This window comes from Gossypium hirsutum, chromosome D11, assembly GCF_007990345.1.
Source record: "Gossypium hirsutum isolate 1008001.06 chromosome D11, Gossypium_hirsutum_v2.1, whole genome shotgun sequence".
NCBI classification, from domain to species: Eukaryota; Viridiplantae; Streptophyta; class Magnoliopsida; order Malvales; family Malvaceae; genus Gossypium; species Gossypium hirsutum.
The window spans coordinates 326,246-340,848 of record NC_053447.1 but is presented as its reverse complement, the minus strand read 5'-3'; the positions used below and the strand labels follow the sequence as shown (position 1 = coordinate 340,848).

Here is a 14,603-nt window from a genome sequence, read left to right as displayed (position 1 = left end):
CGAATCGTTCTCATTTAAAGAAAAAACACATTCTACATTTACTAATGATGAAAAACATCCATATATATATATAAACGAGGAGGGAGTGATTAACAAATAAGATAAAGCTCTTAAATTATTCAAAAATAAACCAAATAATTAAAAATAGGAGAAAATTAAGGGATAACAAAATAATAATAATAAGTAATAAGTAAGAATTAGTGTTAACATAGATAAGATTTTCAGCTCTAAAACTTTCTTCCTTCGATTAGTAATACTATGTAAGTGAGACTAAATGGTATAATATGTAATTTAATCCTTCAAGTAAATTATTATTACTATTTTTTGGGGGAGTATTTTTTGGAATAATTGGATCTTGTCTTGGAGTTGTGTTCTTTGATTAGGGATAGAAATTGAATTATCTAAAATATGGGAGGGCAGGAATCTTGACTTATATTACAAATGAAATATGTCAATGTTGTTGTTACTTGGTTTTTTGTTGTTATTACATAAAATATCGACTTTAAATCCCATTATTTTTATATATTTTGATGTTGCCGTTTCGTGGCTAAAGATTCAACATCAAAGTGAGGATATTTAAATTTTATTCAAATATAAATATATAAAATATTACAAATGAAATCTGATGTAGTACCAGTTTTTATGAAATGAATATGTAAATTACATCTATAATTATTAAATTATTTTTAAGTTTATGTTTTACTCTCTCGATTTTAAAATTATAAAATAGTCATTGATTAATTCAAAAGTTTTCAATTATTCAAAAATTTTTATTTAAATTATCGTGCTATTAATTTTTTTAAAAATCTAACTAGCGAGCTCTATGTAACGATTTAGTAATCATTACAGTGGATTAGTACTTCTCGACAAGTACAAAAACATACCTTAGAATCAAGTTATTTTGACAGTCATTGTCAGAGAGTAGAAAAATAAAAATTGTTTAGATTTTGATTCACATATTCATAGTGTTCAAAGTTATTTGACAGGAAAAAAAAACTATAAAAAAAATAAGAATGGGAATTTTTGATTGGTGGGGCGACGTAAACAAAAGAAACCGAACAATAATAATTTTAACAAAAACTTTTAATTAATCAAAACCCAATCCCCACCAAACCCCGGAGATTTTAATTAACAACGTAACTTGTTGAGCTCGAGTAAATTACTTATTCATGGAAGGAAGGTTGGAGCATACAAATCCTGAAATTACTGGTAACACCTTCAATCCCAGGCCCAGCTGAAAGCTAACATTAATGGTCAAGAGCTCCACCACATATATCTATAACTATAATAAAAAACAACACACTTGCTTATTTTAAATGGAAAATCAAAACCTCAACAACCCCATCATCTTCTTTAGTGGGATTCAAAAGAAGATGGAGAGAGAAGAAGACAAGAAGTCGTCTTTAACTTCAGCTTTGATTCAGATACCGCCTGAAAACGAAGCAGTGAGCAGCAATGGAATTAATGAAGTTAGAAGAAAGAAAATAATATGGGCGGAAGTGAAGAAACAAGTATGGCTGGCAGGTCCTCTCACGGGGGTGAGCTTATTCCAGTACTCTATACAGATGATATCAGTGATGTTGGTTGGGCATCTTGGCGAGCTACCTCTCTCTGCTGCTTCAATGGCTAGTTCCTTTGCTACTGTTACCGGTTTCAGCTTGCTGGTAACTGGTAAGTATGTCACTCATTTATATACATGTACTTTGTTTTTTTTTTTAAATAAAGATTTAGATAACCCTTAATGTCTTCAGTTCTGAAACATGAGTTTGTCTTTGTTTTGGTTTTACTGGAGATGATGGAAGAATTTGTCCATGGTGATCTGAACGTCTACGTCAATATATATATGTTTGTGTTTATGTGTAGAGGTGTTACTGGTGGGAATTAGAGCAGGGGTAAAACAAAAGATATAGGTAACGTGGTTGTTAGATAGTCGTATCAAATGGACAAGCAGCATAATATTCGTTAATCAAATTTAATTATTAAAGCTTTATTGAAATCTTTCATTTTATGAGTATGTCTAGACAATAATATATCATCTAAAGTTATAAAATTCAATTTTATGATTTCGTTTTCATGTTATCATTTAGTTCATTATCAATATTATTTTCAATTAATTTGTATTTGATGCAAACTGTTTAATTTTATATATTATCAGAAAATCAAATGAAGTGAAATTATTTTTAAATGATGACTTATTATCTCCTGTAATTAATAGAATTATATTTTTTTCATTAAATATAAAATTTTTTGGCTTAAAGATAAAAAAAGCCCTTAATAAAAAAAATGCAATTAAACTCTTAAAAAAATTATCCTATTGAACTTTTAGTGACCCAAAAATATTAATTAGACCCTACTATTAACATACAAGATTAGTTGAACTGTTTGACCATTAAATTTACTATGTGGCAAATTGCACTAACGTGACATGCTGACATGTCATATTGTGTTGATGTAGCATGCTGCAAATTTTTAAAAAAATTATGTGTGCTGACGTGTTATGCCACATCAATTTTTTTAATTATAAAAATATATTTTTATAGTTTTGTACTCATCTTGAATGAATTTGGATAATTTATTATTCAAATTCATTTTTAAATGTATATATTTTTATTAATTTTTACATTTTTGCTATCGTGGCATGCTTTGTCAACTCACAATTTTTTTGCAGCATGCCCAACCAACATTGTCTAACATGCCAGCATGCTATGTGAGCATCATTTGCCACATCAACGAAGGTAACAATTAAACTAGTTAACAAACAATTTCGTTAATAGAATGGCCTAGTTTATTTTGGGAGGGACATTAAGAGCTCAACAAGATAACATTTTTCCTAAGAGCTTAATTGCATATTTATTATTTTTCTATATTTTACTAAGGGTTTTTTTGACCCTTGAGCCAGTCATTTTTAAGTCTTGTGATTTGTCCTTATCTCCTCCAAGTACTAAATTTTATTTTTATTTAACTTTAAGTTTGATAGCTAGAAAATCACGATAGTAAACTCTTCTCTCAACTTTTAAATTTTTAGTAGATAAAAATAGAAATATTTAATCTCTAAAAACTCGAGATGCATGAACTTTAAAAAATGAAGTGTTAAACAAAATTAATCTGTCAATAAAAATTCAAACTTGAAGGTGTTCAAATTCAAAATAATTTAAATGAAAAAATGATTTAATTTCAAAATAATTCAAAACTCTAAAGTTACCAAAAAAAATTGAAAACTCTAAACACTTCACCCGAACCAACCTCACCAATCCACAGACCTATTTGTAAATGTATGTTATGTTAGGAAAGTGTAATTCCTATGTGTTATTTTTCATTTGCATAGTTGGGAATGGCAACGGCACTGGATACCCTTTTCGGGCAGTCATATGGGGCAAAGCAATATTCAATGCTGGGTATTCACATGCAAAGTGCAATGCTTATTCTTGTAATCGTCAGCATACCCCTTGCCATTATATCCACTACACCCATTCTACTTTTTTTCGGTCAAGATCATGATATATCCATGGCAGCTGGAGAGTATGCTTGTTTCATGGTTCCCAGCCTATTTGCATATGGTCTCCTTCAATGTCTAGTCAAATTCTTGCAAGATGATATATGCTCTGGGATCACAACTTTGCTTCACATTCTCATCTGTTGGGTCATGGTTTTCAAATCTGAGCTTGGGTTTAGAGGACCAGCCTTGGGCAATTCAATCTCCAACTGGTTCAATGTCATGCTGTTGTTGTTGTATGTTAAGTTGTCTCCTTCATGTGCTAAAACTTGGACAGGATTTTCAAAGGAGGCTTTTCACAATATTTTCACTTTTCTTCGGCTTGCTGTTCCTTCTGCTATAATGGTCTGGTAAGAGACTTAATTGTGAATTTTGAGATTAGAATGAAGCTATGAGTTTTTTGAATTGTATTTTGGAATGATTGTGAGCAGCTTAGAGATGTGGTCTTTTGAAATGATGGTTCTGTTATCAGGTCTACTTCCTAATCCAAAGTTACAAACTTCAGTGCTCTCTATTTGGTTAGTTTTGAGCTTCAAATAGCTATTTTCAGCTAAAAATTCGTAAATGATTAGTGTGTTTCTTATCAATGCAATTGTCGAACTTATTCAAGATTTTCATTTTCAGCCATAACACTTCTTACACGGTTTGGATGATACCCTTTGGGCTTAGTGGTGCAGTAAGTTGAGGCATCCTTATAACATTTCCACTTTCAGCCATTTTACTTATCGTTTTCTTAATGAGTTGGACATTTTGTACAGCACTCGAGTCTCAAATGAACTAGGAGCAGGGAATCTGGAAGCAGCCCGTTTAGCTGTAAATGTTGTCATAGTTGTGGCGATTTGCGTGGGCCTCTCGGTGGGATCGATCTTGATATTGATTCAAAATATTTGGGGACATGCTTATAGCAATGAAGTAGAAGTGGTTAAATATGTAGCGGTTATGATACCATTGGTAGCGACTTCAAACTTTTTAAGGGTCTGTTCTTCTATCCAGTTGAAAAGCACTTTTTGGGTGAAAAGTAAATAAGAATGCACTTCATTTGGGTGAGAATTTTAACGTTTGGGAAGTGATTTTCGGCTGATGAAAAAGCAGAAATTTTCTCCTTTTCCAGCCAAAAAGTGCTTATTAAGTAGCTCTTTTACTTTTTTACCCAGTCACACACAAATAGTTTCTTTTTGATACCTCAAATATTTGATATCTCAAATATTATCCCTTTTAAAAACTTCAATCTAAATATATGTAATATTTTAATTTGTTAGGTTTATATTTTCTATGTTATGTTTACATATAATATGAGTTATATATTCAAATACATTTTAAAATAAAATAATACAAATGTGTTAAAAGTATTAATTAAAAATAAAAAATAATTTTTATAATAATACAATTGTGTGAATATCTAATTAAAAATATTTAATTATTATATTCAAATATTTAAATATAATTTATATATTCTAATTAAATTTAATAAATAATTAATATTAATTACTTAGAAATATTTAAAATTAATATTATATATTAAAATATTAATATTTTTGCTAAAATATCATAATATTAATTAATTTGAACATTATTTAAATACATATTTATTACTTTATAATATCATGTCTAAAATGAACATTTTATTCTTCAAAAACACTTTTTAAAAGCAATGCCAAACACTTAAAATTTTCAAAAGCACTTCTTAAAAGTACTTTTCAAAATCACTTTTCAAAAGAATGAAGAACTGGCCTTAAACTCCCTATAGTGTGTTCTCTCAGGTTTTCTCTCAGTTACAGCTTAATGATGATAAAAGTATATTACTACACTTTTATCTTTCACTTAGAACTTCATGATGATAAAAGAGCTTAACTTAATTAATCGCCTTAAACATGACATCCATAGATCTAGGTTTTAATTTCCAACATCTTATTATTTAGTATTAATATGAAATTAAAATTCAGGCAATGCTAGGGGATGTGGATGGCAGAAGATTGGAGCATACATCAATCTGGGATCTTATTATATAGTTGGAATACCATGTGCTGTTTTGTTAGCTTTTGTACTCAATGTTGGTGGAAAGGTAAAAGCTCATATCTTCTTTCCCCTTCTTGCTTGCAACCGCTATATTGATTTGGGCAAGAATTAAAAGATATAAATGGTGAATAGGGGCTATGGCTAGGACACATATGTGCTCTTGCTGCTCAAGCAACTGGTCTTAGTGTAGTTACCATTCGAACGAACCGGGAGAAAGAGATAAGATAGTCAATCTCTCTCCATGGTTAGATCATCTATGATTTGCTATATACGTATACATATACATATACATATATTCATCCTTACACACACATTGCTTTTTTTAGGCACAAAAAGCTACGGAAAGAGTATGCCACTATGCAAATGAAAGTTGTATCGTGAAGTTGGTTCTTTAATCATATCTCGTTTAACGACATTGAAATTTTTGACTATTTCACATGATGCATGGTGTTAATGGCATTTAATTATTGAAAAATATGATTAGCAGAGTAGAATCTATCTATTTATTTAATGCAGTACTATCTTGGATTCCACTGCGAAGGCAATATGACACCTAAACAAACAGTTCCTTTATGGCCGGCCAGCTGGCTTTGGGAAATAAGCAAAGCTAATGGAATCCAAAGCAAAGCATTCAAGGATTAAAACAAAAATATAAAACAGAGAGCAAATAGACTTTTTAACCAAACTAATTGAACACCACCAATGACTATAAAATGGAGAACGGGTGCAAGGAATCAAGTTCACACTACATTTATTTATTTATATGCTATGCTATGATATACCATACTATACTAAGCTGTACTATACTATACTATACTATACTATACTATACTATACTATACTATACACCCATCTCATATGAAATGTATAAATACCCGCAAAGTACAATCAGAGCAGCATCATTAATCATCTCATCTTCCCATAAATACTATTACATAAAGCATATTTGTAATGCAATTATCTAAAGCAACTATTAATATGGTTCCCGGAGATGGTGTCCTGCTGCCACTGGATTAGGTATACGAGTTTGTACCTGTCAACGTATGTATATTAGCATATTAGTAATATGTATATGTTACCATGTTGCTAACGAAGGGTTTATGAAAACAAGTGCAGTCCCTTTGACCGTATGACAAAAAAAAGGGTCTGCTACTTGCCATAACCGACTGCATTAATCTAATAGCATGGAATACCATGAGTAATCAACGTAGTTTAAACCACATAATGCATAATGCATGCATCGACAGCAAGATCCCAATCCAAAAAGCACAAACACACAGTATCAACTCCATAATTTCTTTAACACAATCCCCAATTCCCCAACTAGCCTATACATGCTACAAGTGATTAGGCTTGCGATCAAGCCAAGCAGATGAATCTCCGATGACACTAAAGTGATGCAACAATGGGGCAATACTTAGGTGACAAAATGATCCCAACCCTTCTTATTTTATTTTTGTCCTTTCTCAGTGCTGTGTTATCTATACATTGGACAAATACCGTGTGAAAATCAGTCTGACCCAATAAAAACTTCAAGTAGCAGAAATAGCCAACCTTTATATTCTCGCCTCTAAGAACAAAATTGTTTTAAGCAACAGGAAGATCAGTGACTTTTCCCACTGCAATGGTTTTTCCTGTATAGATACAACAATTCATAAGACCCCATGGCTCCCAAGAATGAATATTTATCAACAATGGAGGAAAAAGAAAAAAAGCCTTTTCTGTTACCTTCTGTACGAAGAGTGAACCTCCCAAGTTGAGGAAAATCTGAGAACTTCTCAACACAAATTGAGTTGTTAACCTAAGAAAAAAAGAAAATAGTATTTATCAAGCCCCAAGACAAGACATATGGAGATCAATGCAGCCAATGTATTCGGTTCTGAAACTTCCTTTTCTTCAATTAATAACATTATCCATAACTCACACGATGTGCAAAGAAAGAATAAGAATCAAACTAATAGATTAATATGACATAATGACAGTTCAATCTACTTAGAGAATTAGGCACCAGCTGCCTGATTCTAATTAATTCAAGTATTTTTTTTTATCATATATGGAGCCCCAGAAAAAGCATTGTATGTGGCTTATCATTAGTTAATAATGCTATCCTACTATTTCTGTTTCTACTCTTCTTGAAAGAAGACAAGATCTTCAATTAGTTCCTATCTTAGACAATTATAGCCCCTCCCCAACTACCCCTCCTTCCCCCAAAATTTACTTGTTTACACAAAAAATTGAACGGACAAAAAACAAATAACTATTTTGGTATATTAAAAGAATTCCGAACCTGAACACGACATACAACAACAGCACCATTCTTCACAAAAAGAACTTTCTTTTTCATGGGTTTCCTTGTTTTTGGATCAATTTGCTGTAATAGTTCAACTATCTCGCATTCCTCAACAACGGAATGAACATGCAAGACAGCCTTATAGCCAGCTGTAAAAATAGCCTAAACAGTAAAAACATCCAATCATTATACTTGAAATGTATCGAGTTTATTGATTAAGGAATATAGAAAATAACATTCACTCATACATTCTCAAGCAACTCAAGAATCTGCAGCTGGGCTGTAAATTCAGTGACAGCAGGTATTGGTTTTACTGCACAAAGCAAAAATAATATTAAACCCCAAAACTAATGGAGAAGTAGAACTTAATTTTAATTAAAAAAAATCAAGACAACAGAAAGGAATTCTAAAAGTTATCGCAGAACTCCAAGGAAAACTTACCAATGCTTGACAGGACAAAACCCGACAATATGTCCTCTTCTTCAATCCCAGATAATCTAACCCGTAAATTTTCACCAGGTCCTGCACACCTGACCTTACTTTCATCACAACATACAGCTACAACTTTCACTTGAGCCTGAAATACATGCATAAAATCCTCAGACCCCACATAATTTTAAAAAATAATAAACATATACACACAAAAATAATTAAAAAGCTCCAAAGCTAAAGCACCTTGTTTGGCATAACTAATAAGGAATCACCCTCACACACACTGCCAGATTCTACCTTTCCCATAACAACAGTTCCCATGTCTTTGAATTTGTCAATTATAGGCATCCTAAAGACGAATAGCAACAAATCAACAGATGCACATAAAATAAGATGGACAAGAATTCAGCAATGCATGCTACTTGAAGATGGCAGGAACTAGAACCAAACGCATAAGTAGTGAGGGCAGTAATCCTGCTCTGGAAGATAGACTATAGATCAATACCTAAATGGACCTTTGGGGTCTCTAAGAGGAACTTCAATACAATCAAGGGCTTCAAATAGGCAAGGACCATTCCACCAAGAGCATATACTCTTATCTACTCTTGTTTTCATGTTTGAACCAAGAAGACCAGATATTGGTAGGAACTGAACGTCTGCAAGTTCAAACAAGAATAACCAATAAAATAACTGGTTTTAAAGCATTAATTATATTCTCAGCAAATTAAGCAAGAATATAACATAGAATATAAATCTCATTAAGTTAAAAAGCCTGAGACAGATTACATAAATGAAAAAAATTTACAAATTTAAAAAAATGGAGGAAAACGATACTCTGTTTTTGAAAACTAAAACAGAGCAACTTTTCCTCTGTTTTTAAACAACAGAGAGATGCTTTAGGATAGGAGGAAAGAATTAAAAGAAGAACAAGGTATTTAATAATATTATTGAAAATTAAGAATAAATAAGGTATTTAACTTTCAAAATTAGGGAAAAAAAGAAGGAATAAATTGTAAACTAATTGAAACCAGCTTTTCTGTTGCTTGGACTGGAGTCAATATCTCACTACGTCATTGTTATGACATAAAGGACCAGTTCTACAATCTCGAAAACATCACCAAGAAAATATTGCAACTTGCAAATTGTTAAAAAGCAACACTTCGAATACCTTTCTTCACATTGTAACCCGAAGACTTCAGAAAAGGTGTCATCTTTGACTCAATTTCATCGTACCTGAGGAATAAGACATCTATCAATACAATATGAAAATCCACAACAAAAAATGTACACAAAAGACAGCAAACAAGCTAAGACTAGTTATGAAAATGCATGCAAAGCACCTTTCTTTAGACCAGTTGACAGTGGGGTCATCCATCTTATTAACTACTACAAGTAGCTTTGCAACACCCAAAGTCTTTGCCAACTGCACATGTTCACGCGTCTGCCCACCCCTCTCGTATCCGGTTTCAAATTCTCCTTTACGAGCAGAAATCACCTAATAAAGAGACGAGGAAGTGTAAAAATTCAAAACATGCAATTCGTACATTGTATTAAGGCATTAAAAGGAAAGGCACTAGATCTAACTTACCAACACACCAATATCGGCTTGGGATGCACCACTGATCATATTAGGAACATAACTTTTGTGACCCTAAGTGGTCAATGCAAAACTGTAGTTAGTCTTAATTAAAAAGAAAAAAACGTATCCAAATCTGAATTCAAGTAGATGCATTACACTTGAGAAAAAAAAATTAATTTTTTAAAATGTGAATAGTGTTCTATAGTGTAAAACAGGTGCTAAATGAAAACACTTCAACAAAGCCACAAAAAAGGTTACAGAAAATATCTCAATTTTGACAAGTATTATCAATTATCCTACAAACAATTAAATAGTGAATAGAAGACAGGATTGATTTAAATGAAAAAGGAATAACAATATAATTCCAAGGCAATCTCCTTACAGGCGCATCCAAAATAGTAAATCTAGTGGTCTCAGTCTCAAAGTGTGCTCTTCCAACCTCAACAGTTTTACCCTGCAATCAATAATTCAAATTTAATTAATGCTCAGATAAACAGTAGTTTAGATAATCATGAATAAATGTAGACAGTAAAATAAAAATTATATCCAGAAATATTAACTACAGCTACTACACATATTCTCAAAGTTGGTAAAATCATTTTCCCATTATACGGTACCTTAACTCTCTCTTCTTCATTAGTGTCCATAATATAAGCCATATACCTAAGACAAGGAATAGTCAAGTCAGATAATGAAATAGCTGAAAACCCTCAGCATGCAAGGCATTATTGTTTGTCATTATTTCCAAGTAGTAAACTAAGAAAATATTGGATATAGGTGAGTGTATTAGCTTGCATCTGTGTGCATCTCAGACAGAGTGAATAATTATAACATCAATAGAACGAAATTACTGATTTGAATTGTAATAGTATACTAATACCTTCAAAACAAGTTCTATAAAAGAACAAATCCCAGTATTGGCATGCTCTTTCGGAAAACAAATGTAGATGGAACAGCATTGATTTCCACTATCTAAGTTATGAAGCAAACCTATGGCTCACCAGCTTTCTCTACTTTTATCCTTCGCTTCTTTCTCATACTTCTGGATTGTACGGTCATCGACCTGGCCACTGAGGAAGAGTATCTGGCCTCCAGTTGTAGACTTACCAGCATCTAAAAATCAAATAAAATAGATTCAAAACATACAGTGGAGATCATTTAGTTATTTTATACTGAACAAGATTCTGCTGTAAAGGGATTCTAAATTACATTGATAACCAGCAGTATTTGATAATTTCTTTTGGGAAAAAAAAGAAAAATGAATTACAAATTAACATTTTTCTTTTTAATTTGTGAAGTTTTAAAAGGCACTGCAACTCGTCAATAGAGACTGGGCATTGGTTCCTCATCATTTGTGGGTGTATTTTTAAATCTCTAATTTAGAAGCTTAGAAATCTGTTAATTATTTATTCTTTTAGTCCACCATAAGCAGCATTAGCTTGAAACTAAAACTCTATTTATAAGGCTACAATCAATAGGTTCAAGGTAACACTGAATTATACAAAAAGAAAAAGTAGCATTATATTTATGCAAGTTCACAATTTAATTCTAACCAGGTGGTCCTAGTTATATTAAACTTATAACTGCTTTAGAGAATTCATACAATTGGCTGATATATTTGGACTCACAAAGTCTTAAGAGGTTGATAGTACAATTTTGAACTGTTTCCCTAGCTTAGCATACACTGTCATAATGGAATTAATATGTAATGCAACCCAACTTTAACAAAACTATAAAGTAATAATACCTACCAACATGACCAATAAACACAACATTCAAGTGGCGCTTCTTATTTGTTTCCATCTCTTCCTGTGCTTCAGCATCCTCCAAAGCAACTACTTCCTTGTTTTTCACTGCACAACCAAATTATAAATTAGAAGATGACATTTGTAATTTTAAAGTGAAAGACATTATACACATAACCCAGGAAGGTAGAGAAAAGGGAAGGAACCTTTTGGCTCTGCCTGTCCTGGCTGAGATCTTCCATGAACCTCATCCTTCATGCCTGAAGCCATCAACAGCAAAGATATCAAAAATTTTCTGAATAAAACTCAACTGAGAAACAAAAGTTTGTCATGAGCAGAAAAAATACTCGACATTTAGCAAAAGAAATAAGAGCAAGAAGAAAAGTTAGACAAAAAAGAAAAACAGTTTGCATCTAAGTTCCACAAGATTAGTGATCTAAAAAAATAGTAAAAGAAAAAGGTAATTGCCAAGTATACCTTTACCGCCTGCACATTGTGAAATAATAAAATAGAAAAAAGAGAGTCAATGAAAGACTTAAGTTCATCAATACAGAAAACAAGTACATAATGCAACTGGGTTTGCTATGTTACATTGAATCTTCATTTATCCTACTATGCATGTGTCCTGCCATTCTTAAATGGTTAATTTAGAGGTGAATGATGCAGATATCTTAATTGTAAAAGACTGACAAGAACTATATCAAATATATGGTGTCTGAAACCAAATAATAAGTTCATGCAACATAGCTGACATAAACCCTAACCTAATTGAAATCATCACTGCAGTTCACACACAGCTGAAGTGTGCATGCAGCAATACAAATTCCCCATCGCATCTAAGGCACGCAGAAAATACAGCACCTGGAGATCTCTCATCAATTCTAATAGTAGCATCAAATACTATCGAACAATGCAACATGCAGGATAACATAAGATTCACTCACATAAGGATCAAAACATCTCATTAGATCTCAGTCTCACAAATAAAAAGAGAAGTTATCCATTTTTTATGCAATTTAACTGCTACTTCAAAACATAGACGGAATTAGTTAGTATAAAAACGCTAATGTGCCATTGTAAAGATAGCAAAAAATGTAATTTAAAAAAGTTTTAATATTGAAATTATAAAATGAATTTCCACAATGACAATCTTGCCTCCTCTAATTCTCTCCAATTCTCTTCTTCTCCACTACCTTGATTAGTGTAACAAGACAAGGACCACAATAAATACAAAGTTCAAGGATACTACCAACCTTCCACCTCAACCTCCACCTCCACCTCATCTTCCTTTTCAACTTTTTCCAGTTTTGCATCTTCAGGATTGACCACATCATTATTATCTTCTGTTAAGAGTCAATAGAACTTTAAAAAAAAAAAAAAAGAAAGAAAGAAAGAAAGAAAGAAGGAAGAAGAAGAAGAAGTAGAAAAGAGAAGACTATCTAATTCATATACATGAAGTGTACTACCTGCAGAGTCAAGCTGCAATGCACGGATCTCGGCCTCAATATCTACGAACCAATTAAAAAAAGAAAAACAGAGAAATTGTTGACATGTTAATTCCAATAATTACCAATCTTCACAACTGCCCCGTACAAAAGAAATAATGATTATATCATTTACAAACGAAAATTTTTAGAGGATAAGAGAAAATCATTTACGGTAGCTTGTCCACATAAGATGCAGATCGAGGGATGCACATGTTAAAAGGATGAAAAGAATCGACGTAGCTCATGGTAAAAGGTGGAAGGTAGCAAAAATAAGATGGTTGGAAGTGATAAATCATTATATCCATTCCAACTTTAAAATTCGATGGTTAAAGATAAAAATGTGTCTTTTCGTTCTTGTAGCCATCCCCAAATATAATGAATTAAGACTTGTTGGTTTGGTTTATTATTACAAATAAAATTCATATGATTTATAACGCTACTCAACAAAACAGGCTATAATTCATCAACTCAAATACTTCAATTCATTTCATACTTTGAACGCTTAAACATCTCAATTATCAGAAAACGGCAGCTCTCATCTCCTAAAACGCATTGAGAAGAACAAATTCAATTCATACAATTTTATATGTAAATATAAAAAAGAAGAGAATAAAATCAAGTTAAATTGTCGATGAAACCAGATCAAAATTCCAAATAATCAGCGAGTAAATCGAGCAGATTCATAATAAAGGAATAAAACACAATCGATACAAACATAGAATCCGAAAATGGAAAAAGAAAAAGAAGAAAGAAACATGCAGAAGCATACCCATGGGTGCCGAGAGAAGGGGAAAATGTGTAAAGACACTAGGGTTTCGCGGCAAACGACAAAGAGAGAATTCGGAGCTTTTTGTAGCGTAAGATAACAAAACTACAGAACTGAGTTGGTTCTTTATATATTGCGTGATACGGTTTGTTTTCGCGGATTTGCCAAACACGACGTCGTGTCCCTAAGGAACGGATTTTCCCGGTGACACCTCTCACTAGAACCTCATTCACTTTATTGTAAAAAAAGGAAAAAAAAATCTTGTGCGGTATTCCTGGAACCGGACCGGCTGGCCTTCTTGGATAGGGAGGAATAGATTGTTATACGAGTTAATTGCATCAAATATTTTACATTATATCGTTAAATAAGACATCACACATATTTTAAAATATTTTTTTTAAATATTGTAAAAATCATGATATTGAAGTTTTCAAAACTTTCACAAAAATTATAGTTTAGTCTTTTTTTTTTAATTTTAAATATAAAATTTTACTCTTTCTTATTAATTTTCATTTTAAATTATATCACAAAATTTTACGTGACTTAATTGATAAAATATCAAGAGTTTGAAGATATAATTAAAATATTTTAAAATTCGAGAATCAATTTTAAAAATTATACTATTAACATTTGTTATATCAATCCAAATAAAGAAATTGAATTTAATTTTGAGTAAACCACTCAACCAATAAATATAATTGAACCAATTTTAAAAATTTACTTTTTATGAATTTATAATTAATTAATATTGAATTGATACAAATCCTATTTTAAAACATTGGAAATTGCAATGAG

General features: G+C 31.7%; 2 protein-coding genes across 9 annotated transcripts; one reads left to right on the top strand and one right to left on the bottom strand.

The window, feature by feature from the left end:
- Positions 1–174: 174 nt before the first annotated feature.
- On the top strand, positions 175–5,647 carry LOC107904670 (protein DETOXIFICATION 16). Of its 5 annotated transcripts, none has more exons than XR_005920902.1 (7): positions 1,533–1,671; positions 2,669–2,735; positions 3,326–3,843; positions 3,966–4,011; positions 4,118–4,169; positions 4,252–4,468; positions 5,437–5,647. XR_005920902.1 is itself a non-coding variant. In XM_016831119.2 (6 exons), the coding sequence occupies exons 3-6, from the start codon at positions 3,332–3,334 to the stop codon at positions 4,267–4,269; spliced, it is 669 nt and encodes a 222-aa protein (XP_016686608.1). In that variant the 5' UTR covers positions 1,533–1,671; positions 2,669–2,735; positions 3,326–3,331; the 3' UTR covers positions 4,270–4,757. The 5 variants fall into 5 exon arrangements, 2 of the variants coding, with proteins under 2 accessions (XP_016686609.1, XP_016686608.1); XR_005920900.1 differs by having other exon boundaries at positions 3,925–4,011; XM_016831119.2 differs by lacking the exon at positions 5,437–5,647 and having other exon boundaries at positions 3,925–4,011; positions 4,252–4,757.
- Positions 5,648–6,182: 535 nt separating this feature from the next.
- On the bottom strand, positions 6,183–14,145 carry LOC107904667 (eukaryotic peptide chain release factor GTP-binding subunit ERF3A). Of its 4 annotated transcripts, XM_016831113.2 has the most exons (19): positions 13,812–14,145; positions 13,022–13,063; positions 12,809–12,898; positions 11,762–11,815; positions 11,562–11,663; positions 10,812–10,923; positions 10,428–10,473; positions 10,193–10,264; positions 9,820–9,882; positions 9,572–9,726; positions 9,400–9,464; positions 8,737–8,887; positions 8,475–8,580; positions 8,241–8,376; positions 8,048–8,112; positions 7,797–7,961; positions 7,238–7,310; positions 7,064–7,143; positions 6,183–6,542 (listed from the first exon to the last, which is right to left on the bottom strand). In XM_016831113.2, the coding sequence occupies exons 1-18, from the start codon at positions 13,813–13,815 to the stop codon at positions 7,097–7,099; spliced, it is 1,548 nt and encodes a 515-aa protein (XP_016686602.1). In that variant the 5' UTR covers positions 13,816–14,145; the 3' UTR covers positions 6,183–6,542; positions 7,064–7,096. The 4 variants fall into 4 exon arrangements, with proteins under 4 accessions (XP_016686602.1, XP_016686603.1, XP_016686604.1 ...); XM_016831114.2 differs by lacking the exon at positions 12,809–12,898 and having other exon boundaries at positions 13,812–14,097; XM_016831115.2 differs by lacking the exons at positions 12,809–12,898; positions 13,022–13,063 and having other exon boundaries at positions 13,812–14,143.
- Between the last annotated feature and the right edge of the window lie 458 nt (positions 14,146–14,603).